This window comes from Haliotis cracherodii, unplaced genomic scaffold, assembly GCF_022045235.1.
Source record: "Haliotis cracherodii isolate W230 unplaced genomic scaffold, xgHalCrac1.p SCAF_17, whole genome shotgun sequence".
In the NCBI taxonomy this organism is placed as follows: Eukaryota; Metazoa; Mollusca; class Gastropoda; order Lepetellida; family Haliotidae; genus Haliotis; species Haliotis cracherodii.
The window spans coordinates 25,631,355-25,655,160 of record NW_027266272.1 but is presented as its reverse complement, the minus strand read 5'-3'; the positions used below and the strand labels follow the sequence as shown (position 1 = coordinate 25,655,160).

The 23,806-nt window shown below is 39.6% G+C and overlaps 1 protein-coding gene across 1 annotated transcript; it reads left to right on the top strand.

The window, feature by feature from the left end:
• Positions 1 to 667: 667 nt before the first annotated feature.
• Positions 668 to 23,806, top strand: LOC139465008 (ATP-binding cassette sub-family F member 2-like). Its single transcript, XM_071246676.1, has 15 exons — positions 668 to 743; positions 1,899 to 2,035; positions 6,840 to 7,067; positions 9,313 to 9,501; positions 10,087 to 10,211; positions 12,504 to 12,646; positions 13,413 to 13,515; positions 14,981 to 15,076; positions 16,195 to 16,314; positions 17,022 to 17,111; positions 17,346 to 17,456; positions 18,331 to 18,393; positions 19,274 to 19,402; positions 19,861 to 20,064; positions 21,353 to 23,806. Exons 2-15 carry the CDS (start codon positions 1,921 to 1,923, stop codon positions 21,491 to 21,493), a joined length of 1,857 nt encoding a protein of 618 aa, XP_071102777.1. The 5' UTR covers positions 668 to 743; positions 1,899 to 1,920; the 3' UTR covers positions 21,494 to 23,806.

The window sequence follows — 23,806 nt, the reverse complement described above, 5'->3', positions numbered from 1 at the left end:
GGCTGCTGAATCATCCAGCTCGCTTAAACAATACACATCACAGACCTGGACTATATAATTCTTTCAGGACATTCGAAAAGATAAACGTGTTATTATTATATTATTATATCATAATTGTATGGTAAGAAGATTTCATAAACATCACATTCATGATTTTTGTTCATTTATCTCCATAAATATATTTTCGGATGCTATGCAAACATTAATTCATTCTAATTTCGACGTGAGGGAAAACATTTCGTTTTTGTTCCAAACTTAAACTTTCTCCTTCAGGACGTTTATATGATAAAATTACATATACCACTAATGTGTGCTATAAATACAACTTAAATAGACTGGCAATACTATTATGTTTATTTTGTGTCTCAATGCCTGATAAACCATGAGCATTCAAACCTACACGACTTGTATTTCACAATCTGTCGTTCTTTAATGCTTCTTGGCTCTTATTCCGGATTAACTGTATATCTTTTGTATCAACCCGAGGCGTAAAAATATACTTGCGTTGTATTGGTTTAAATTACAAAAATAAAAACCCAAAACATTTATTAGATACATGCCATAAATATCCATCTATATTTGTAGCGTACATACAATTAAACTGTCATGGGGGTTATATAGAAAACCTATTTACAGTTTCGGTATGAATGCACTTCCGGTACTGAAGCATGTGGAGTTGACATCCCGCTCTTACACAGGTGTCGATCAGGGATTGTCACACTTTTAGTTCGTTTATTTCACAGGTAAGACGCTTGTTTCTCAAACTAATCAGTAATGTCAAAGAAATAATGGTTTTGTATAGTTCTGCCGAGTGAAATAAGCCATTTTTGTATATGTGAGGCAAAATTTCATTTTCTTTTCCTGTGAAGAAACGACGTATTTCAATGCTTATTCAGAATACCATGCCGGCGTTATGAAATACCAAGTTTTTGTTCTGTTTAGTTTTTACAACCGAACTTGATTGGTGTTCTAATTTTGTTGGTAACTATGAAACCCAGTTACCGAGAAATATCTTCCCATATTGTGGAAACCAATCTTCTGTGGTAGTGAAATGCCGTTATGACGTCATAGTTTCTATCCTGTATGCTTAGTGACAAACCTACGTCCTTTGTCGCGAATAACAATACGTGGAATATTATCGCCTCTCTGGCTTCTTTTCAGAGTAAATTTGTATTCAGCTTGTTTGTTATTATATTTGAATTAGGACTGTGAACTTTCACGTTATTTTATCACAAGATTCGTGTCGCCAAAATAAGTGAAAAATAAAGTAAACACCAAATGCCTCTTTAGTCAGTTGTAATTTTTGCTTTGAGATCCTATCAGCATATTTTGTTATTTAGGAGTTATTACTAAATTAGGAACGATTGATTATGATTACTGAAGTGATATGTTTGAGCATGTTGAGTGTTATTTGGACGAATATTTTTCATTTTGGGGACTGTTTTAATGTAAGGTCCCTGTAAATATTCAGTACACCATAAGTAAGGTAATGCCTGAAAGACACTTTGAAAATTGTCGAGTCAGTAATGCCTCAATTCATGCTACTTGTCCTTTTTTGTGAGTATGGTGATGGACAAGATTCACCGGGAAGAATTGAAGTAAAACCTACTTAACCTGCCTATATTACATTTGTAAATATTTCACATGATCTATTCAGATTTCAGTAACACAGTAAACATGGTAAATAAAGTGCTCTCAATGTTTAAAAATATCCCAAAGATAGTAATGTTAAGCTAATAACATTATGATCAATAATGTGATAATGTTCAAACTTAATGAGGAACTAACATTCAGAGTAGTTTACATTTTTGAACAGATACTCTAATACTTAACATGCTAAAGGAGAGATACCATTGTTCACAGCATGCAGTTGATTTATAAGTCGAATATGATTTCAGAGATTTACAAACCCCAATCACAATGCCATCTGACGCCAAGAAAAAGCGTGATGCTAAGAAGAAGGAAGCTCAACGTAGCCGTGGAAAGAAACCCCAGGAGAATGGGGAAGAAAATGGTGTAAAAAATGGAGCTACTGGTAAGCATGATACTTTTCAGTTTTGGCAGCAAAGGCATTTAGATAATTACACCTTGTATGGATCTTATTTGTTTTAAAAGCATTATGTTTCTTCAACACATATCATATTTTACTTACTCGGCATCATGTCAACACACACCTTTACCAAGAAACACTGCACTAACAAAATGCCTTCAAGTTTAACATGTTGAAACCTTGTCTGTTATACATTTTATCAATATTACATGGCCCATCTGAGGATATTTTGTGCTGAGCAGAGTTGCATCCCTTCAATATGCGAGACACAACTGAGGACCGAGTAGAGTATAGTTTTTCAGCAACCCATGCTTGTCGTAAGAGGCGACTAACAGGATCGGGTGTTCAGGCTTGCTGACCTGGTTGATGCATGTCATCACATCCCAATTTTTTTAGATCGATCTTCATGGAGTCAATCACTGGATTGTATGGTCCAGACACGTTTATTTACTGACTGCTGTCATATAGCTGGAATATTCCCTAGGGCTGCGTTAAACAACAATCAATCAATTTGCGAGAAACCCATGATCATGAGTTTGAATCCCATATTCACCCTGGTTAAGTTTCTAGTGCCAACACCACACCTGGCCTTGTGTGTTTCACCAAAGTGATTCATGATTTCACTCTGAGCTGACACACTGTGATGTAGTTGACATACTATTCAAAGCGATGTCCAAACCAAACTTCTAAAAAAAATTATCCCCCAGAAATTCATTAAAATTGATAATTTATTTGAGCATGTTGAATTCAAAGAAATATATCTCTATCTCAGTAAGCACGTTAAGCAATGATGAGTGTAGTGTTCATTCTAGACTTGATATGTGTATATGGCCCTCTGTCTATATTGGCCGTTGCTGATTAGCATGGTCAGATGTCTAATCATCATCCAAACTGGCTTCATCATTGTTCATATTGGACAGTGTTGGATTCTGAATGATTTGAACATATAAATGTTACTAAAATGATATTATTTATAACTCTTCCTCAGAAGGTAATACTTTGAAAATTAGATGCACCTATGATTCCAAATTGTGCCAAAACTAATGCCTATAGATACATCAGAGTTTTACTTTCACACAAATTCAGGGGTCCAGGTGACTTCCCATTAATTAATTTCAAGGAAATCCTCTGTATCCTCTGAGGTAATAAAATGATGTAGTATACTGCAGAGCTCCACATAAGCTGTGTATCTGCGTAAAATACACATCAGAAATGCAGAAATACGCAGTAAAATAAAATCCAAGCGTATCAAATACGCAAGGAACATTACAGATACGCTACAAAAATAAAACTTGTGCGTATCATCAAAATATTGTGAAGTAACCCTGCGTATTCGATTAGCAAATCAGCAACTTATTTAGAAATTATAAACAGGCATTCCGTCAACCTTGCGAAACTCTACGATGACAGTTACATCATGATCATTTGCCATCACACTTTCTTGTGGAAGTATCGTGATATTTTTTAGTCCTATAAAGCTCTCGAACCCACACGACACCAGTTTGCAGGCGCTTGATGAATAGTGTTTTTAAAAATTTAACTTAAATACCCACAGTTTAAAAACTAGAGGGTAACAGAAATTTGAATAACCAGATAGAATTACTGTTACCCAATGATTTTAAAATGCATGGATAAAATATCCACAACACCAAAAGCTTATCTGGAGCTCTGATACTGTACTATAAGCATGATAAGATTTTGATAAATCATAATTATTTTACAGGACCTTTATATTTCTTGTCAAGAATTGTGTACAATGAATGTTTGTGCCTCCTCTGGGATGCAATATATAATTTTTCTGCTTCCATTCGGTATATTTGTGTGTAAGGGACAAACATTTCTGCATCAAGTAAAGCACTGTATATACTAGTATACATATCAATAATCCCTCCAAAAGGTTGCATAAATGGTTCATTTTCCTATTTGGCCAATATAACTGAGGTTAAGGGTTACATGACTATGCTGAAAAAGTGGCGCTTTTTGGAAGGCTTAATGCCATATGCATTAAACATTGTTAATGAGCTCAAATAAAACAGGGGCCGTCGGGTAGCCTAGTGGTTAAAGCGTTCGCTCGTCACGCCGAAGACCCGGGTTCGATTCCCAACATGGGTACAATGTGCGAAGCCCATTTCTGGTGTCCCCGTCGTGATATTGCTGGAATATTGCTAAAAGCGGCGTAAAACCATATTCACTCACTAAAATAAAACAAGTAAAATTCTCTTGCATAAAGATGGTCAGTAAATTACAAGTGATTCCATGGTGTTGGGTTTATTTAGCATTTTCTTTGTGTGTTTCCATTAACCTAAGAAACAAGGCCGTACTCAGTAGCTGACTGACTGGCTGATAACAGTGGGCGGGGCTTGTGTTGCATAATTTCACTGAACTTTGTCACTGGTTTCGTATCATTGTCTACAAATACAATATCTTTCTGTTAATATAAGCAGTCTGTGAAGTTATTTGTTATGAGAATTGATTTCAATATATCTTTGAAGTCAGTTTTTAATGATAAGCTGAAAATAGGAAAATTACATTGAACAGTGCTGAGTAGGCAAGATAATGTGCTGCCCAGCGGTTGGCTGAATGGCAACAGAAATAATTATGCTGTTTATTGATATATTTTCCCAAGGAACATAAATTGGAAGCAAATGACTGACCAGGTACCTGCAACTCCCCATCTCAAATTGAGATTGATTAAAGCTGTTTTTCAAGCTATAGTCATGATAGTTTGTAATTATTAACCAGTGGCGAAGTTATTGATGTTCTGCAACAGCTGTGGACTAGTAATGGTACTTACTGATAGATGTATGCTTGAACTGCCACTCTCCTGGTAGGAAGCATAACTGGCTGAGCCGAAGGCATACATGGACGTACTGCATGGCTGCACTGTTACCATTCATCAAATTGAAATTGGATTAATGTATTGTGAATTATATATAAAACTAGTTTAAATACCTGTAATGGAAGGTGGGGACTAATCTATTGTTGTGTGCATTTTAGTGAATTTTGAACTTGTTCAGAATGTCATTTTAGTCTTAGTCCCTGGGTCATACATTTTTCCCTTCCGCCCTGCCCTTTAAATGCTTACTGTAATGCTGTAACTTAAAACCCCAAATGAAGCAAGTCTGGAAGTTCTACAGGTTCAGTCTCTGAATTTCCCATCTCACTGGAGTTCCTTTTCAATTGAGATAGTTGTTTGTTTCTATCAAAATTGTATTTTTTCAGAGAATAACCATAAGTCTAAAGTTCTGTAAAAGGCTGATCATGCTGAAAGCGACATGGTGATTGCAAATGGATGCAGCCTGTTTGCTTGTGAATATACAGTGAGGTGTGATGGCTCACTGACAGCATCATTGTTGTACATAGGCTTAGTGAAGCCTGTACTGGTCACATAGACTAACATTTAGTCTCTGAAATCTTATATTACACAATATCCTTCTTGACTCTAAAAATTAAAAAAATTCCCTATGCTGATTTCAGAATAGAGCTAGCTTAAGCTGGCTAGACTTGCTTTTGTATGTATTTCTAGATTGATATTTTTTTCATAAAATAAATATATTCCACAGTCATGGTGCAGGACTATGGTTACGTCATTAGACGTGATTACTGTGCATATTTCATAGATATCATGACGCTATGGCTGGTATACTGTAATTCAGTAGGTTAAGGCAGGCATGAAGTTTATGTGAAAAATGAGTGTCCCCTGCTCACATTAATAAAGTGACATATTTACCCCCTCTATTGGAGTTTATTGACATGTCGGGTTCACTGTGCATGGGCGGAAACAATGAAATACACAACAATGCTCACAATAAAGAATGTAATTGAGTGCTAAATTAAGTGCTTCTAACCAAGTTCTGTGGTCAGAATCGGGTGGTCAGGCTCACTGACTTGGTTGCAGCATGTCATCGATCCCAATTGCGTGGATCGATGCTCATGATATCAACCACTGGATTGTCTGGTCAAGACTCAATTATATACAGACTGCTGTCATGTATATAGCTGGACTATTGAATTGATGAGTGCGGCGTAAAACAACAAACCAACAAAAAAACACAAGGTCATCAAGTAGTTAAGACAGTCACCAACCGTCTATGATGGCATGTTTGGTCTTTGCAATCTTGTCAAGTAGCCTTTTATGCAGGCAGAATACTGCTCACCCATTTAAGGAACCTGTCTAGTATTTCTAGCTTTTGATTTCATGGAGGTTCCCCAAGTCAAGCAGTTGAAGTTACTTTGTAATGATCAGATACAATCATTTTCATTTCATTTGTTTGTTGATTAATACAGCAGTCAGCAATATTCCAGCTGTATGACGATAGTCTGTAAATAATCAATTCTGGAACAGACAATCCAGTGATTGATACATGAGTATCAAACCAAACAATAGAGATACAAAGACATGCATCTGCTAAGTCAGCAAGCCTGACCACCCAATCCCATTAGTTGCCTCTTATCATGCTTATGACAAGCATCGGTTGCTGAGGACCTAGTCTAACCTAGATCTTCACTTGTTGATATTCAGTCAACGGCTGTCAACCCATACTATACCATGGGATTCTAAGCCAACAGTCTTGGTGTTATTGTTAGCTGATCGTGCTGATGGGTCTTTAAAGTTCAAAGGGAGGGCTAGTTGGATTGATTTCATGACACATTTTGACCCAGCTTTCAACACTGTATCAATCTGGTGAGGGATTTATTTACAGCTCACAATTAAACAACATGGAGTATATAGAAATGGTATAATATCCAGTAGTGAAATGACTGACACTGTTTCATGTTGTTCTTTCAGCTAATGGTGCATCTAATGGTGTGAGTGAAGTGACTGACGGTCTGGATGGCCTTGACCTTGCCTCCAAGTACCGCTCCTGCACAGGTGTGTTGGCCTCGCATCCTGACAGTCGAGATGTCCACATCCACAACCTGTCCATCACTTTCCATGGTGTGGAGCTGCTGCAGGACACCAAGTTTGAGCTCAACGTGGGACGGCGATATGGCCTCATTGGCCTCAATGGATGTGGTAAGCTTTAGGGATAATATGGCCTCATTGGCTCAGTGGATGTGGTAAGCTATAGGGACGAGACCATTGGCCTCAATGGATGTGGTAAGCTATAGGGACGGTATGGCCTCAGTGGATGTAAGTTTTAGGGACGGTATGGCCTCAGTGGATGTAAGCTATAGGGACGGTATGGCCTCATTGGCCTCAGTGGATGTAAGCTATAGGGACGGTATGGCCTCATTGGCCTCAGTAGATGTGGTAAGAGGTGACTTGTATTTCACTGACAACAGGGCTAGAAAATAGGATCAAAGAGTTTTCAACAGGTTTAATGCTTAGTTTCACACTATTGCGTCAAATGCTCGTGTTAAGATGCCACCAAATTTAAGAATGTTGAGCAAATACAATCCCTTTTTTGAAAACACACCAATTTTCCCAAATATTGCTTGCCAATATATTTCGAATCATTTCAAGAGGGGTGAAAATCTTGTGCGAATTTTAGCGATCAATAAATTTGTTAACATCACATGGCTTCCCCCCCCCCCCCTAAACACACCCAAATTATGGACCATGCATCAGTGTTCCCGCTGGCTTTTGAAACTGCCAGTCCAACTTTCAACAAATGAAAAAACGTATGAAAATTATTTGGTTTTAATTCTTTCAAAATCATGTTCAGTGCAAAGATGTCATATCTGAAGTAACTTAATAAGGTTTATACGCCAATCACACAACTTCAGTCACAATTTTCTCTTTTTTATATATATATATATATATATATATATATATTTCGAGATGTCACTACTAGTGGATATTTAGCCTAGAAATAGACACTGGGAAACCCTGATGGTAACAGACAAGCCGACTTGAATATCGCCGATGTTTTGTTCAACAACAAAGATTTATAAGGTACTTTATTTGCCGGTCGACAGGGACTGGTAGTCACATGAATTACCGGTCCAAGCCTTATTTTACCGGTAACAAACTGGTAATTACCGGTAAACGGGAACGCTGATGCACCATTGCAAAGATGTTTCAGCTGAAAAGAAAAATATACATTCTCATCCCTGTAGATAAATCCCTGGTTATGATGTATGTATTTTGTCATTGACATGTAATATATACCACTGTTCATGCTGTTTGAGAGTCAGCTGTACATGTGAAGATTGTCTAATTACCAGGCTTATGTAATGTATAACATCCATATGTTACTGAATGTATCAACTACATTGTGTCATGAGAGCAGAGCTCATCAGGGTGTATCTGTAATCGGATATTAACAGTTCTACTACTGTTGATTGCGTAATTGGTATTGAGCAACATGGGTGGGCTTAGTATGTAATTAGGTCCAAATGTGCTGATTTCTATAGAAATCACAGGGACTACATTTTCAGACAAGGTAATTATTCAGCCTTACACCATGTGGTACATACTCGTCTTGTCTATCCACTGGTATGTCTACTTAAAGTGTTGCAGCTGTTCAATTGAGACACTCGGCTCATACTATCCAAAGTTGCTGTAGTCAAAATAGCAACTAAGCAATAATAATTATCAAGTTTTGGAACTGTAGACGATTCATAAATTTGTCCGGGTTTTGTGTCCACTCCTGAAGGTCATAACAGAATACTAATTCTAATTTGGGGGAGTTGATGGCTATGCATAGTTGGAATAAGTTAGAAAATTACACCCTCTTTTCAAATATGACTGTGTTATTTGTGAACTACAAAGCCAGTATAATGATGTCTAGCAAAACAAATCTGTCTGACGTATGAATATACAAGCATGCTAATAGACAGTATGATTCAGCCATCAGATAAACTTGAGCCTCAATGAAAAGGAAGAAGTCAAACTTTGTAAACAGGGTAGAAGATGGATAAAAAAATCTGCTTCATGTTCTTTTTGGTACATTTGAGTTCCAAAGTGTACACCCCTTGTGGTGAATCTGGTGATTCCAGGTTGGGAAATGGGCCCAGCCACCTATGCTGGTTGTAAGTGGTGCCCAAATTGATAGGGTGGTCAGTCTGTGTGACTTTGTTGTGATTTAGTCGTTGTGCCCCTGCCACATGAAACATTGTTCACAATATCAATCACTGGTTTGTCTAGTCCAGACTCGATTGTTTACAGGCTGGTGTTAATCAGGTGGATCATTTTTTAGTTTGGCCCTAACAAACACTAACAAGCGTGCATCTAAGCAACCTTGTCAGTGCCCCGTTCCTTGCTTGAACAGAAATACATTTCTATCCCTCACTGTGCTGACAACTTATTTTCACAGGCAAGTCGACGCTGCTCGCCGCTTTAGATCTACGAGAGATACCTGTCCCTCAGCATGTGGACATCTTCCTGTTGCGTCGTGAGATGGCCCCAAGCGAAAAAACAGCTCTTGAGAGTGTCATTGAAGTTGACGAGGAGAGATTGAGACTGGAGAAGGAAGCTGAAATACTTGGAGCAAGAGACGACCCAGGTATACTATTTACTGGGAGCAGTTGTGCAGCCTGACAGCAGCTATCACAGGAATTATACTTACATAGGGTCTTTATTGGAACAATAACCTTGGCCATAGCATTTCCCATTAAGATAACAACCTCTTGGTGCCTGTTAAAAAGGAATTATTTGAATTATTGAAGACATGTCAAATAGGTTAGGTAAATTAGTCGGAATCTTTGGAGTCAGAAGTTCAGTATAAATCAAAAGGATTTCTGGTTAGATCTATTTCATGGAGTAGGAAAAACTGTAGACAATTTGTTGTGCAGTATATGATATCTTTGTTCTTTTTTTTAATATAAATACCCTGGATCCTTTCGCTTCAGTATCTTTCATTTTGTCAAATTAAATTACACTCAGAGAAATTCTGTATGGTAGTTAGGTGGATATTGTGACATCAGTTTGAAATGAAGATATGGTCCTGATGGTGACCAGTGTTTAGAGTGTAATTGTCATGGAGATAAAATATGCTTGATAATGGAGGATGCAGTAGACTTTGGTGAGGAATGTGTGTCCTGTTCATTCATACTATGTGTACCTCAATACCTTCTCTTTCACTGTCCAGAGTCCCATGAGCGTCTACTGGATGTGTATGAGCGCCTGGACGAGATGGACGCTGACAACGCTGAGACAAAGGCTGGCTACATCCTCAGTGGTCTTGGTTTCACAAAGGACATGCAGCACACAAAGGTAGCCATACTTGTTCAAAACTCTATAGGGGTGGTCGAGTAGTCTAGTGATTAAAACATTCGCTCGTCACGCCGAGGCTTTCCTCCCACATTAAGCTGACACGCAGTGATATAACTGGAATAATGTTAAAAAGTGGGGTCAAACTATTTTGGTGGCACATTTGAATATGATATAAACAAACATGTAATTATGTAGTGTGAAAAGAATCAACAACAAAGAGATAATATTGCTGTCACTGAGACATAAAATGTAACAGTATTTTAATTTCTAGGGACGATTCTGATGATGAAGTGACATTGCTTGTACATTCAATATGAAACATGGATTCTTTGTTGAATATGACTCCTGAATCACTTTTCTTGTCCGTATAGACATGAGTTTGAGAATTAGTGCCATTAATTATTTTTTCCCAGATAAGTGGCCTTTTGTGTGTATTAAAAACGACCCTAGTGCCTATCTCTTCATAAGGTTGGTTGGTTGTTTAACGCCGCACTCAGCAATATTCCAGCTATATGACGGCGGTCTGTAAATAATCGAGTCTGGACCAGACAATCCAGTGATTAATATCATGAGCATCGATCCACGCAATTGGGATCTATGACATGCATCAACCAAGTCAGCGAGCCTGACCCCCTGAATCCCGTTAATCGCCTTTTACGACAAGCATAGTTGCGTTTTACGGCAAGCATGGGTTGCTGAAGACCTATTCCACCCCGGATCTTCACGGCTTCTTAAGGCTTTATAGGACTCTTCTCTTTTTTAAAGTTTATTCACTACTGCTTGAACAAACAAAATTCTAGTGGTCACCATGGCAGGGGATAGTGATAACACTGTTTTCTTGTTTCAAATTGTTTAATCCCTGATGTTGAATGCGACTCAAACATCTTTTGTACTGTCATCTAAGGTGCCAGAATTCATTGTACAGAGGTGCGTTCTTTAGCATGTTCGATGTGCCAGAAACGTATGATCCCGAGTCCCAGATTCTCTGATTATATAGGCCTGGGATACTATACCAACTTGCAATCCGATATGTATCGCAGTACAGTTGTAACAGTTGCTAAATCAAACATTTATGTTAAGTAAGAGGGGTAGTCGGGTAGCCTGGTGGTTGAAGCATTTGCCCGTCACGCCGATGACCCGGGTTCGATTCCCCACATGGGTAGCCTGCAACCTCAGGGTATCGCGGTACTTGTCATGTACGCTGAACGGAACAATATGCACTCGCTAACCTTTGTTTATTCTCTGTATCAGATACCATTCATGTTATCAAACAATGCATATTTTACTGATAAAAGTTCATTATTTACATTAGTAGCTCCGAGTAAAAGCCGGGCCTCGCGCTCTGTTTGAAAAGGGAGAGAACTCCATCATATCGCGTTACAGAGAAAAGTTGTGTATGGAGGTCCAAATTGGACAAAAAGAGGACATAATTCTACCAACCACTTGGTATGATCATGCCAGACATCAGTGATTTGTCCAGACAAGTGCAAAGACTGCACAAGTAAAATACCAAATGTGTTATCAGCAATAGGTATTCAATGCATATTTATCAAAATTAGAGAAAAATATGTTTATAAGTCAACATCAAAATATCAGAAATGATATTTTAAGATTGTTTAAAAAAAATTGGATGACAATAATTTGTCACAAAATGGAAAAATGTTAAGTCAACAATAAATATATAAAAAACACTCCTAGTATGCCCAAAGTATGTATTTATCTTTTGGTTACTAGTGAAGAACGTATTTCTAAGTTTGGCATAATGGCCCTTATGATCTCCCAATAGATTCTGGGCACAGAGCGGGGAAAAATCAGCGGACTACGTAACTTCCGTTACCTCGTTAGTCGCCATGAATATGCAGATGATCTAGTTCAGGTCGATAGAGAAAGTTTACTTGGGGAACTGCGGGTAATATTGTTGGCCACTGATAGATGGGGGTAAGGCAATATTACAAAAGATGCCAGAAATATGTATCAATGCATTAATAACTCCTTATTTACAGCAGACGGAACATTCTGAGGAAATTGAAATTGTTTACGAAGTGAGCACTTCCTGGTTACTGATTAGCATCAAAAGTCACGATGCACCGGTGTATCGTCCCTCCGCTACTGGTTATGTTGATAGGTTTGTCAGCACCAAACTCGTTGGCTTCACCAAAATGGGAAACGTGCATCACTTGCAGTAGACACGTTGTGATATACCTGAAATACTGTCAGCAGCGTTAAACCCAACTGGTGTTCTCATAACCAGATCTTGAACAAACATGACAATTGTGACTGCTTGTGCTTTAGGTGAAGGATTTCTCCGGAGGTTGGCGTATGCGCATAGCTCTCGCTCGTGCCCTGTACATCAAACCAGCCTTGCTGCTGTTGGACGAGCCCACCAACCACCTGGATCTTAATGCATGTGTGTGGCTGGAACACGAACTAGCCAGGTAAGACTGAGATGCGAACATGAGGGGAGATCAAAAGCAATCGCAACCCTAGGACTGTTGTAAGTCTATGTTAAAGTATGGTTGTGACAATCAGAGCTCCAGATAAGCTGCGTAACTGATTAAAATTCGCATCAGAAATGCAGAAATACGCAGTAAAATAAAATACGCAGATTGGCCTTCTAACCACGCCTCTGTGGCAGCCTTTATGTCCTCGTCATCCTGGAAGCGTCTTCCACATGGGGCAGATTTCATTTTAACGCTCAGGTTTACAAGTTGAGAATTGCACAGGCCACCATATGTGAATGTGGATTCGAACAGTTAAATCACCCATCCTAAAGCCAAGACTTAGCCCCCAGTGACTATTTCCTGTTCCGGCAAATGAAATCTGCCCTACGTGGAAGACGCTTCCAGGACGACGAGGACATAAAGGCTGCCACAGAGGCGTGGTAAGAGGGCCAATCTGCGGATTTCTATGAAAGTCGTATTAAAAGCTTGAAGGACAAATGGAATAAGTGTATTGAGGTGAATGGAGATTATATTGAAAAATAAAAGTGCAAAAGATATTCTGCGACTTGGTCTTATATTGAAGTTGCAAAACGTATCGAACGCCCCTCGTATATGAGGCACGGACATGATCTCAGGGTTCTAGGTTGCTGGTCCGACACGAGGAACATTGAGGAAGGACTAACACTAACACAGAATCCCACTGATTTAAGTGATACTTGATTGGTTCCAAGTGTGTAAAGTGCGCTCTATTTGATTCCAGCTACAAACGTATCCTGATGATCATCTCCCACTCTCAGGACTTCCTCAACGGCGTCTGTACCAACATCGTGCACATGCAGCTCAATAAACTCAAGTACTATGGTGTAAGCGCAGAGATGTACACAGTCTTAATGTTGTCCTGACCCATAGGGATTCAACACCCAGTGCTTGTTGTGTTAGCCAGTTGATGAGGATTGGTTGGTCGCAATGTGTGGTTGGTGGTGTGGTATGGTTACCATGGCTACCCGACTGCATGTCTCCATGTTGTTATGCTGTCAACCACGGGTTTCCCTTTTCCCGACAGGATTAACCGTGACTTTTGGGGCTATTTTCACGATTGCGTTATTTGGTCAATAGTATTATGCCAACTCAAAGGCTTGATAATTATATCAATCAAAGTAGTACAAATGAATGAACTATTACTGACAATATCAAAGTCGACCATTTTCCTCCCCGTCTCTACTCGAACTGTAGGGTAGTAACTGTAATCTGAAGTTGCTGTAATTCCTGCTAATCAACACACAACAGGTTTGAAATTTGACTGTGATACTGAGTTTTCTGACTTATGTGATATCTGTTTGATTTTTTTAAATAGTTGCAACTTTTAAAGCTATGGATTGTTATGCTTTCATAAAGTCGTAGGGTAAACAATAATGGAAAACACATCGATAGCTATATCGTTACCCTCCTACACTGGATACAGGGGGAGTATTGCTGACGACATTCCCTCCACTCAAAGCCATCTGCACCTGAATTCTCTTGCACCCAGGTTGGAATAGCTTCCAACCAGTATACCATTGTTGCTTGTAAGAGCTATGGAACTGTTACAGTGACGTCCATCATTCATTCTGCCAGCCCATGAAGACTCGGGTTGGAATAGGTCTTCATCATTCATGCTTGCCGTAAAAGGCGACTATGCTTGAGATAAGAAGCGACTAACGGGCTCACTGACTTTGTTGATGCATGTCATCCATCCCAATTGCGTAGATTGGTGCTCATGATGTCAATCACTGGCATGTCTGGTCCAGACTCATTTATTTACAGACTGTCGTCATTTAGCTGGAATATTGCTGAGTGCGGCATTAAACAACAAACAAACAAACAAACAAACCTGGAATAATTGTTAAGACTGCTAGGACTGCCTCAGTGGTTTAGTGGTAGAGCGTCCGCCCGGAAAGCGGTATGTCCAGGATCCCTGGCCGTGTCATACCAAAAGACGTTAAAAGATGGTACTTGTTGTTACCCTGTCTGGCGCTTGGCATTAAGGGGCTAAAACAAGGACTGGTCGGCTCGGAGTCGGTATACTGTGTCTGAGTGGGATATTCATGTTAAACTGCGGCATGGTATCTCAGTGTGCTAGCACTATAAATCGGCATCAGTCCAGACTAGTACAAGCATCCACACACACATACATACGTCGCTTTATAAGTGCAATAATCTTGGACGCGGCGTTAAACCCCATTTCACCTCACCTATTAAGACTGCTGGGATACAGCTGGACTAAGACTGCTGCAGTGTTAGGAATCACTGACTGACATGTGGATTCATTGTCTGTCTTTTGTTGATCAGGGTAACTATGACACCTACATGCAGACCCGTATGGAGCTGGAAGAAAACCAGATGAAGAGATACAAATGGGAACAAGATCAGATCTCCCACATGAAGGTGAGTTACATCCCCTTGGTTATCAAACCTGGTCTGTTCAGGATTTAGTCTGACAGTAGTTTGGAACGTGATGACATAAAAGGCCGAGGTTCAGTACAGAGTTCTCTCCCTTGGAGATTGACGCTTAGTACAATGGTCAAACTTCCGTAGCGATTATTTTCTGATTCCAAACTACTGACAAACTGAGATAAGCATCCAGAAATATTTGTTTGAAAGAAGTACTTTCTTTATTTTGCTGAATTCAAACTTACTTTTTATCCTTCAGTAGATGAATAGGTTGCCATGGTTATCATTGGTTACACCTCGAGACAAGCTTAGCTAACACTGCATATATAACACTATCATATTCAGATAACATTTTGAAGAACAAGAAGAATCTGAAATGTCTTCATTTTTTTATTAACATTTTTCCACATTTGAACATGGATTTTTCACATGTCTGTAAAACCAAGAAATATAAATGCCTGGCCTTTGTGGAATGAACATCCATAGGTGTAACCTGGTAATAATTAAACACTACTTCTCAAAGGCACTTTTGGAATCATGGCCAAGATTAGGTCAGCCTGTTATAGGGTGTGTTAATTTATCTCAAACAATAGTGATGTCTGTTCACTACTGACCGAAGTGCTTGTTACTGTGTAATACAGAACTGCAAGCACCCTTTATTCAAAGTATTATAAGTAAGTTGTGAAAGTTTGGAACGTGATGACATAAAAGGCCGAGGTTCAGTACAGAGTTCTCTCCCTTGGAGATTGACGCTTAGTACAATGGTCAAACTTCCGTAGCGATTATTTTCTGATTCCAAACTTGTGGCTAATACAAATTTGATGCCAGTTTTATTGAATTTGTTCGTGTAAATCATTTTACTTTGCATTAGAAATTGGCATGGTCAGTAGATGAATTATTGTTTATAGTTTGTTAATTGTTGTTAATGACTCAATTATTTACAGCTTGAATATTGCTTGAATATTGCTGGAATATTATTGAGTGCAGTGTTAAACGACCAATCGTTGTCAATATTTCAGCACTTTCGGCCGCTAGTGGTATTTTGACATGGCATAAACAGCTGTGTTTTCACAGACTCTATTAGGGTACTGAAATGAAATGTTTGTTTTCAGAACTACATTGCTCGGTTTGGTCATGGCAGTGCAAAGTTGGCCCGTCAGGCGCAGAGCAAAGAAAAGACGCTGAAAAAAATGGTGGATGGAGGCCTCACAGAGAGAGTCACCTCTGACAAGGTGGGATGCACTGTTTGAGGAGTCTTCCTTCTCATCTACCAGTCATCGAAATTATGAACAAAAGTCATGAGGTCTTTGCCATATGGCTAATTGTGAAAAAGTGAAGACGTTGGTGGTCCCTATTGTCTGTCATACAGACCCTGAAACAAATATGTCCCATACAGCCCACAGAAGTCTATAATATTTGGCAAGTCTAGTATACTGCAGTATGAAAATGAAGAAAGTGTCTGGTTTCCTTTTTATTATATTTTATAACTATAATTTAACAACTTTTTTCTGTAAAATAGTTCATTTCAGAGACTAGCTGTTAGTCTAGGGCTCTAGATTTATGTACTATTGCAGAAATCCCCCTTCTTTTTTCAGACCCGTGAAGATTCGGGGGTAGAATAGGTCTTCAGCAACCGATGCTTGCCGTAAAAGGCGACTATGCTTGTTGTAAATGGCGACTAACGGGATCGGGTGGTCATGCTCGCTAACTTGGTTGATGCATGTCATTGATCCCAATTGCCCGGATCGATGCTCATGATATCAATCATTGGATTGTCTGGTCCAGACTCGATTATTTACAGACCGCCGTCATATAGCTGGAATATTGCTATGTGCGGCGTTAAACAACAAACCAACCAACCAATTTTTCACTCTTTATAATAGAAAGAGATTTCCATGAAATGAATACAACTGAAACCTTGGACATTGCTGTATTCCAGACGCTGTCATTCTACTTCCCAAGCTGTGGGAAACTGCCACCCCCTGTCATCATGGTGCAGCATGTCAGCTTCAGATATAATGACAAGAAGGTCAGTCTTTATTCTGCATCGTTGTAGTGTTGATAGATGCAGCTGGGATCTCTGATTTACCACCTCCCCTGTCGTCATATAGCTTGAATATTGCTGGGTGCAGCGTTAAACAAAAAAACTATACCAATTTTATTAAAGGTGATTTTGTAAGGCACATGATCATTTAGGGGGCTGCTAATGCTTATGGTTGAATTTTACATTGTGTTAGAATTAATGCATGTTTTGTGTCTGCAGCCCCACATCTACAAAGATCTGGACTTTGGCGTTGACTTGGATACCAGAGTGGCTTTGGTTGGACCTAATGGAGCAGGAAAGACAACTCTTCTGAAGCTGATCACAGGAGATGTAAGATTGTTCTCTTGATAAACTATCAATTAAATCTTATGGCTGTGAAGAGGATTTTAGATCATCTTATAGAATGTGGACCGCCTCTGTGGACTTGTGGCAGAGCATCCGCCCAGAGAGTGGAAGGTCCGGAGTTTGATTCCCGGCTACGTCATAAAATTTAACCTCACCTGGTTGTGTCCATTGACTGCCAAAGTGAGCCCTTCACATCATGCAATAATGAGCCACTAGATGACTCTGGGTATAATGTTCTCAGAGTCATCTAGTGGGGCGGTCGGTCAGCCTACTGGTTAAAGCGATCGCTCATCATGCCGAAGACCCAGGTTCAATTCCCAACATGGGTACAATATGTGAAGCCAATTTGTGGTGTCTGCCGCCGTGACATTGCTGGATTATTGCTAAAAGCTGTGTGAAACCATACTCACTCTAGTTTTACTTGCCACTGAATTGGTTGTTCACGTGATGGGATGTGGTACTGTGTACAGTGCACAGTCACAAATCAGGTGAAGTCAAGCAATATTGTTCACAGGGAGCCCTTGGATGGGTGACCGTGTTCGGCAGCTTGGCTCCTGAGAGTTTCTTAAGTCATGCCCCGCACTGAAGCACATAGAATATGTGGTGTCTCATTGGGAAAGTGACTTTGTTCGAAATGTGCCTCTGTGCACCAACCAGTGAATGGGTACCCGGTAGGATGAGATGGACATGTGGCTGTTAACCTTATAGCGCCTCCAAGGCAGTTTGGGTTGTATACTCCTCAGGGAGCTGAGAATGAAAATTGAGTGCCCACTGATCCATTGATCAGGGTAATAATACACTTTGAGCATGACTTGTGTCATGGAATGGATTATTATGATGATGATTATTATTATTTCAGCTTGTCCCAACAGAGGGTTTGATACGTCGACATTCGCACTTGAAGATCGGCAGATACCACCAGGTAATAGATGAGGCGGACCAGCTTACACTTGGTGTGATTTACACATGTTTTCATTACGTGTCCACTGGACTAAAGATTTAGTGAGGTGATGGCATGGCCTGCCTACCTGCAATCCTGTTGGTGATCACTTTGGAAACAAACAGAAGCTGAAACCTTTTCCTATGAATTCATGAAATTGTACCAGTCTTAGGTTGTGCAATCAGATTTGTCAGTGAATGTCTTTTGACTACCTATTAGAATGCTTATACCTTGTGTGATATAGGTTAGTGTAGATCCGGGGTAGAATAGATCTTCAGCAACCCATGCTGGCCGTAAAACGTGACTATGCTTGTCGTAAAATACGACTATCGGGATCGGGTTGTCAGGCACACTGACTTGATGCATGTCATCAATCCCACATTGCGTGGATGGATGCTCATGATATCAATCACTGGATTGTCTAGTCCAGACTCAATTTATTTACAGACCGCCGTCATATAGCTGGAATATTGCTGAGTGTGGCGTTTAACAACAACAAACCAACCAACCAACCAATGCTGTAAATATTTACAGATCTGGTCCTTATGATCAGGCTTTGTGCAAACAAATTGTTACTGTCACAACATCAAGAGGATAAGATGATATGTCACTTGTGATTTCGCCTTGTGGTCTGACTGTTCTGATGATGTCCAAACTACTTTCACACTAACTCCCTTAGAGCGTTGAGGTAGCCTAATGGTTAAAGCATTTGCTTGTCATGCCCAAGACCTGGGTTCGATTCCCCACATATATACAATGTGTGAAGCCTATTTCTGGTGTCCACAACCGTGATATTGCTGGAATATTGCTAAAAGCGGCGTTTAACCCACACACGCTCTCACTCTCACTTCTGTTTGTCCAGCATCTCCATGACCAACTGGACGTGGAAATGTCCGCCCTGGACTACATGATGAAGTGCTACCCTGACATCAAGGAGAGGGAGGAGATGAGGAAGATCATCGGACGCTTCGGTCTCACTGGACTACAACAGGTAGAGACACTATTGCAATTGCATGATCATTTTCAAGCAGATGAACTGTTATTACAGGGCTGATAGGTTGGTCCAGTGGATGCTGATGGCCGCTCAGCCGTTGTCTGGCTGTACTGTGTAGTATGCTAACAGCTGGTTTGATGAAACTTGACCATTGGATATAAAAAAAATAATGTTATGAACAACGATTTTTACTTTTAGCATCATAGAAAATGTAACTTGCAATACTGTTTTTAAGGATTTTTATCGAATTTTATCTGTAAACCATGTAGAAAAATGTGTAGGGCCTAATGAATGTGAGTATTATAGCTATATGGAATCTGTGTCACAGCCGCAAATAGCTGGAATGTTGCTGATGCAGCTTAAAGCAGCATTTAATCACTCTAAAGTCATCCAACTTATCACTTTATCAAAAGTGATTGTTTTGTTATTTACAACACTATCGGTTGCTTTTTCAGGTGTGTCCCATCAAGAACCTTTCTGATGGTCAGAGATGCCGTGTGACCTTCGCCTGGTTGGCTTGGTCGTGTCCTCATCTGCTGCTGCTTGATGAACCTACCAACCACTTGGATCTGGAGACCATTGACGCACTTGCCGACGCCATTAATGAGTTTGATGGTGGAATGATCCTCGTCAGTCACGACTTCAGGCTTATATCACAGGTAGGAGGGATTCTCTTCATGACTGGTTTCTTTGTTTGTTGTTTGCAATAGTCCAGCTATATGACGACAGTCTGTAACTAATCAAGTCCGGACCAGACAATCCAGTGATTGACATCATGAGCATCGGTCTGTGCATTGGGATGCGATGACATGCATCAACCAAGTCAGCGAGCCTGACCATCCGATCCCGTTAGTCGCCTCTTACAGCAAGCATGGGTTGCTGGTCTCTGTTTGATGGATGGGGAATGCTTTCGTTGGTTTGGAAGATTAAGCACTCAAACTTTTTATAGCAACTGGAATATATTTGGTGATAGTTGTAAGGTACTGACTGCATTGTTGTTTGTTTTCAAGTTAGTGACTTGAGATACAGAAGCCTGGAAAATGGAAAACAATGTTAAGTTTCCTTTTGTGGTCTTGGATTTCACACATGCTCAAAAAGCACTGACAGTTACCCGGGTATTCCAGTTACATGGCCTTATCATTTCGTATCTCTTGTGTCATTCTGTAATCTGCTAGGTTTGTATACCTAAGGCCATTCAGTTGGGAAAGAAATAAATCAAACATAAAAATATTTATTTTTATTATGTCTCCCACCTGTAATATATAGACCCTCTTATAAAATATAAAATGTTATATATCAGTTCCATGTCTGGCAGCTGCAGTTTTAACTCCATGGCAGAATGACTTGTCATATAAATGACTGTCTCAGACAGGCTTCTATTATATGGCTAGAGTATTGGTGACCGCAGTGTCGAACTAGGAATGGTCTGTGGGAAAAGGGGGCCACGGGTGGCCCAGTCGTCTAAGGCGCCACGATTCGCTGTGCAGAGTTGCATCCCTTGGGCACGCCAGAAACCTATGACTGTGGGTTCGAATCCCGGTTCGCCCCGATTATGTTTCTAGGTTTGTCAGCACCATACCCGTGCTCGTGGGTTTCATCGAAGTGGTAAATGTCTTCGACCTGCATCACTTCGGGCTTTCCTCCCACATTAAGCTGACACGCCATGATATAACTGGAATACTGTTAAAAGCGGCGTTAAACCCAACTCACCCACCCACCCACCCACTCACTCACTCACTCACTCACTCACTCACTCACTCACTCTATGGGAAAAGAAGTGCTCTTGTATCATAGCATTTGACTATTATTGTGTACTGTTGACCTGTGTTTCAACTGATGTATTTTTTTTAGCTGAATGACAACCCACACTTTTCTTGACTGTAACATGTATGGTATTTCCAGTCGATCTTCTCAACTTAAGATCCATATTTTGCTTGTATTTCTCAGGTGACCGAGGAAATTTGGATCTGTGAGCACCAGAAGGTCACCAAGTGGGACTCTGATATCTTCTCATACAAGGAGCACCTTGCCAAGAAGGTTCACAAGGATATGGCAAAAGCAGCCAAAAACTTGAACGTACGAAAATGATGACGGCTTCAATTTAGGAAATTTGTGTGAATGATCTTTGATAATTCTGGTTTCAAGTCTCCAGACTTCATCTGCATATTCCAACTTTTGACAAAAAACATTGAGGTGAAACTTATGCTCGCATTTCAAGCCATGCAGGTCTGTCATGACACTTGATCTTGCAGTGGAATTTTTGTCCAAGGCGATATTTACCTCATTCCTGGACAGTTATGTTACACTGAGTCTGAACCTAACGAACACTATTTGAAGACAGGAGGAAGGATGGGAACTCTACCTTATCAACAGTTACAGCTACCACATTGTGGAACTAATTAAAATGGACAGGGAAAAAAAATGAAAAACTAGTCCTGTTTGAAGGATGATCCAACAGTGACTTGAAAAAAAAACAAGAATAGATTCAGTGCATGGTTGGGGCTTCTAGTATGACTATATGGTGATGACTTACAAGCGCATCAGTGATGTACTGTGTCACAAATATACAGTGACTTTCTACAGTGTACTTATTGATACCGAAACTGTTCTCACTGCAACTTTCCGGCTTTACAAGTCGAGTTGGGAAGGGTTTTGTACATAGCCGAAAGGGAGGTGCCTTCTTTGGGCGTTCCAGATCACACATGATGCTTCTATTTATTAACTTATGAACTACGCCATCACTGCATTTGCTGCATTGCTGTCAACACCTCCACCTCTGCATGGGATGTGAAGATACAGACATCTAGCCAGTGTGGTTATACTTGGTGCTGACAACAGCATGGATGTGTTCAGGATGTCAGTGCTTCAACTGCCAGCCTGCACGTTCACATTGATCACAGTGGAACGGAAACTCAAGCCTGCTTAATGCTATGACGGTCATTACTCCTATAATATAACTTCAAGCATTTTATCTCATTGTGTGTTCTTTCCAAATGCATGTACAACACATACTAAATTGAAAGTTTTTATCATGCAAAAGACATAATTAGCTCTGCTTAAATTGGCATTAGTAATTTGTGATTACATTTTTGGGGTATGAGGGTAGTGCCTCCTAAATAAGAACTTGGCGTTGCCTCACGTTAGAACAATACCTTTATATCCTGTCGTCTTTCTGTCTGTTTCTTGCAGTCATAGCATTTGTAAAGTTTTAGTCCCAGAAACAAATTTCAAACCTAACTTGATGTAACAGTTTTGTTTCTTGTAAGTATTTGTTTTTGAGCATGGTTCACTGAGATGGCGACTAGACTCTGCTGTTATGATGTTGCAAAGGGCTGTGATTCTTCGTTTTCCTTAGGCAAGTGTTGACATATTCTATGACCATGAATGTAGCGTTGTCACAGCTGGCATAGTTACACGGATTAGCAGATGCTGTCCAAGTGGGGTTTTATTAAAGTTGGTGCCGATCCTTCACAGCATGTATTCTATCTAGATGACCTGTGACCTTGCATCCCTTGTCACTACCCTGGACTGCCTCAAAAGAACAAAACCTCTAGTGTAATATATTGTTTTAGGTCTCGCAAGCTCCTGTGTCTCAGTCCATCTCAGTGTGCAATTTGGATTGTACATAGTATACACAGTTGCGAAATAATCTATTGCCAATAGTTTTTAGTTATGTTGTCATGAATCAAGACGTGAACTTGTGAGACCTAGTCACCTTATCATTGCTTATGGTTTTTATTTCATCATTGCCTATCTCCACACACATATCATTTTGGTGCCAGCAAAGGTTGAATGTGAAAATGTGTTTCTAAAAAATTCTTATTTTTATCGCATTAATGTAACATCGATATCTTAATGATATCGACATAGGTTTTCAGTTAAGGTATCATATATCAAATTTTTAAGGCAGTTTTTGATTGAAAATGTCACATTTTACTTGGAATTCCCCCCAAAATCCACATTTGAAATTATTCCAAGTGTATAATACTTTTAAAGGTTGTTTTGCTGATTTGGTCAATAAAATGGTAAATGTAATGTTTATATAAGGATATGATGTTTTAATCATGTTTTCAAACCTTACAAGTGTCATCCTTTTTTTTTCACTTAATTGAAGTTTGGGCTGGGGTTTATTACGACCTTTATCGAATTGTAAGATTTCAGAACACGTATTTGTAAATATGGCTATTTGAATGTTGGAGTTTGTCAATACTCTTTAGGGCAGTTCAGTGCTTGTGTTCCCAAACACAAATGTGATATTTTAGGCCTATATACAATTTACATGTTTCTTTGTTTTATTCCAATTCCTGTAAATCTGATATTACTAAAGATATACTAATTCTTGTTTAAAGTGAAATCTATCAAATGTAAGGTGAAATTAAATTAAATTTGGTTATAAAGTTA

Excerpts from the sequence above, each read along its gene's own strand:
- LOC139465008 (XM_071246676.1), top strand. The coding sequence starts at position 1,921 with ATGCCATCTGACGCCAAGAAAAAGCGTGATGCTAAGAAGAAGGAAGCT. Across the intron at positions 2,036-6,839 it reads TGTAAAAAATGGAGCTACTG|CTAATGGTGCATCTAATGGT; the intron begins GTAAGCATGATA and ends TTGTTCTTTCAG. Across the intron at positions 17,457-18,330 it reads TGAAGCTGATCACAGGAGAT|CTTGTCCCAACAGAGGGTTT; the intron begins GTAAGATTGTTC and ends TTATTATTTCAG.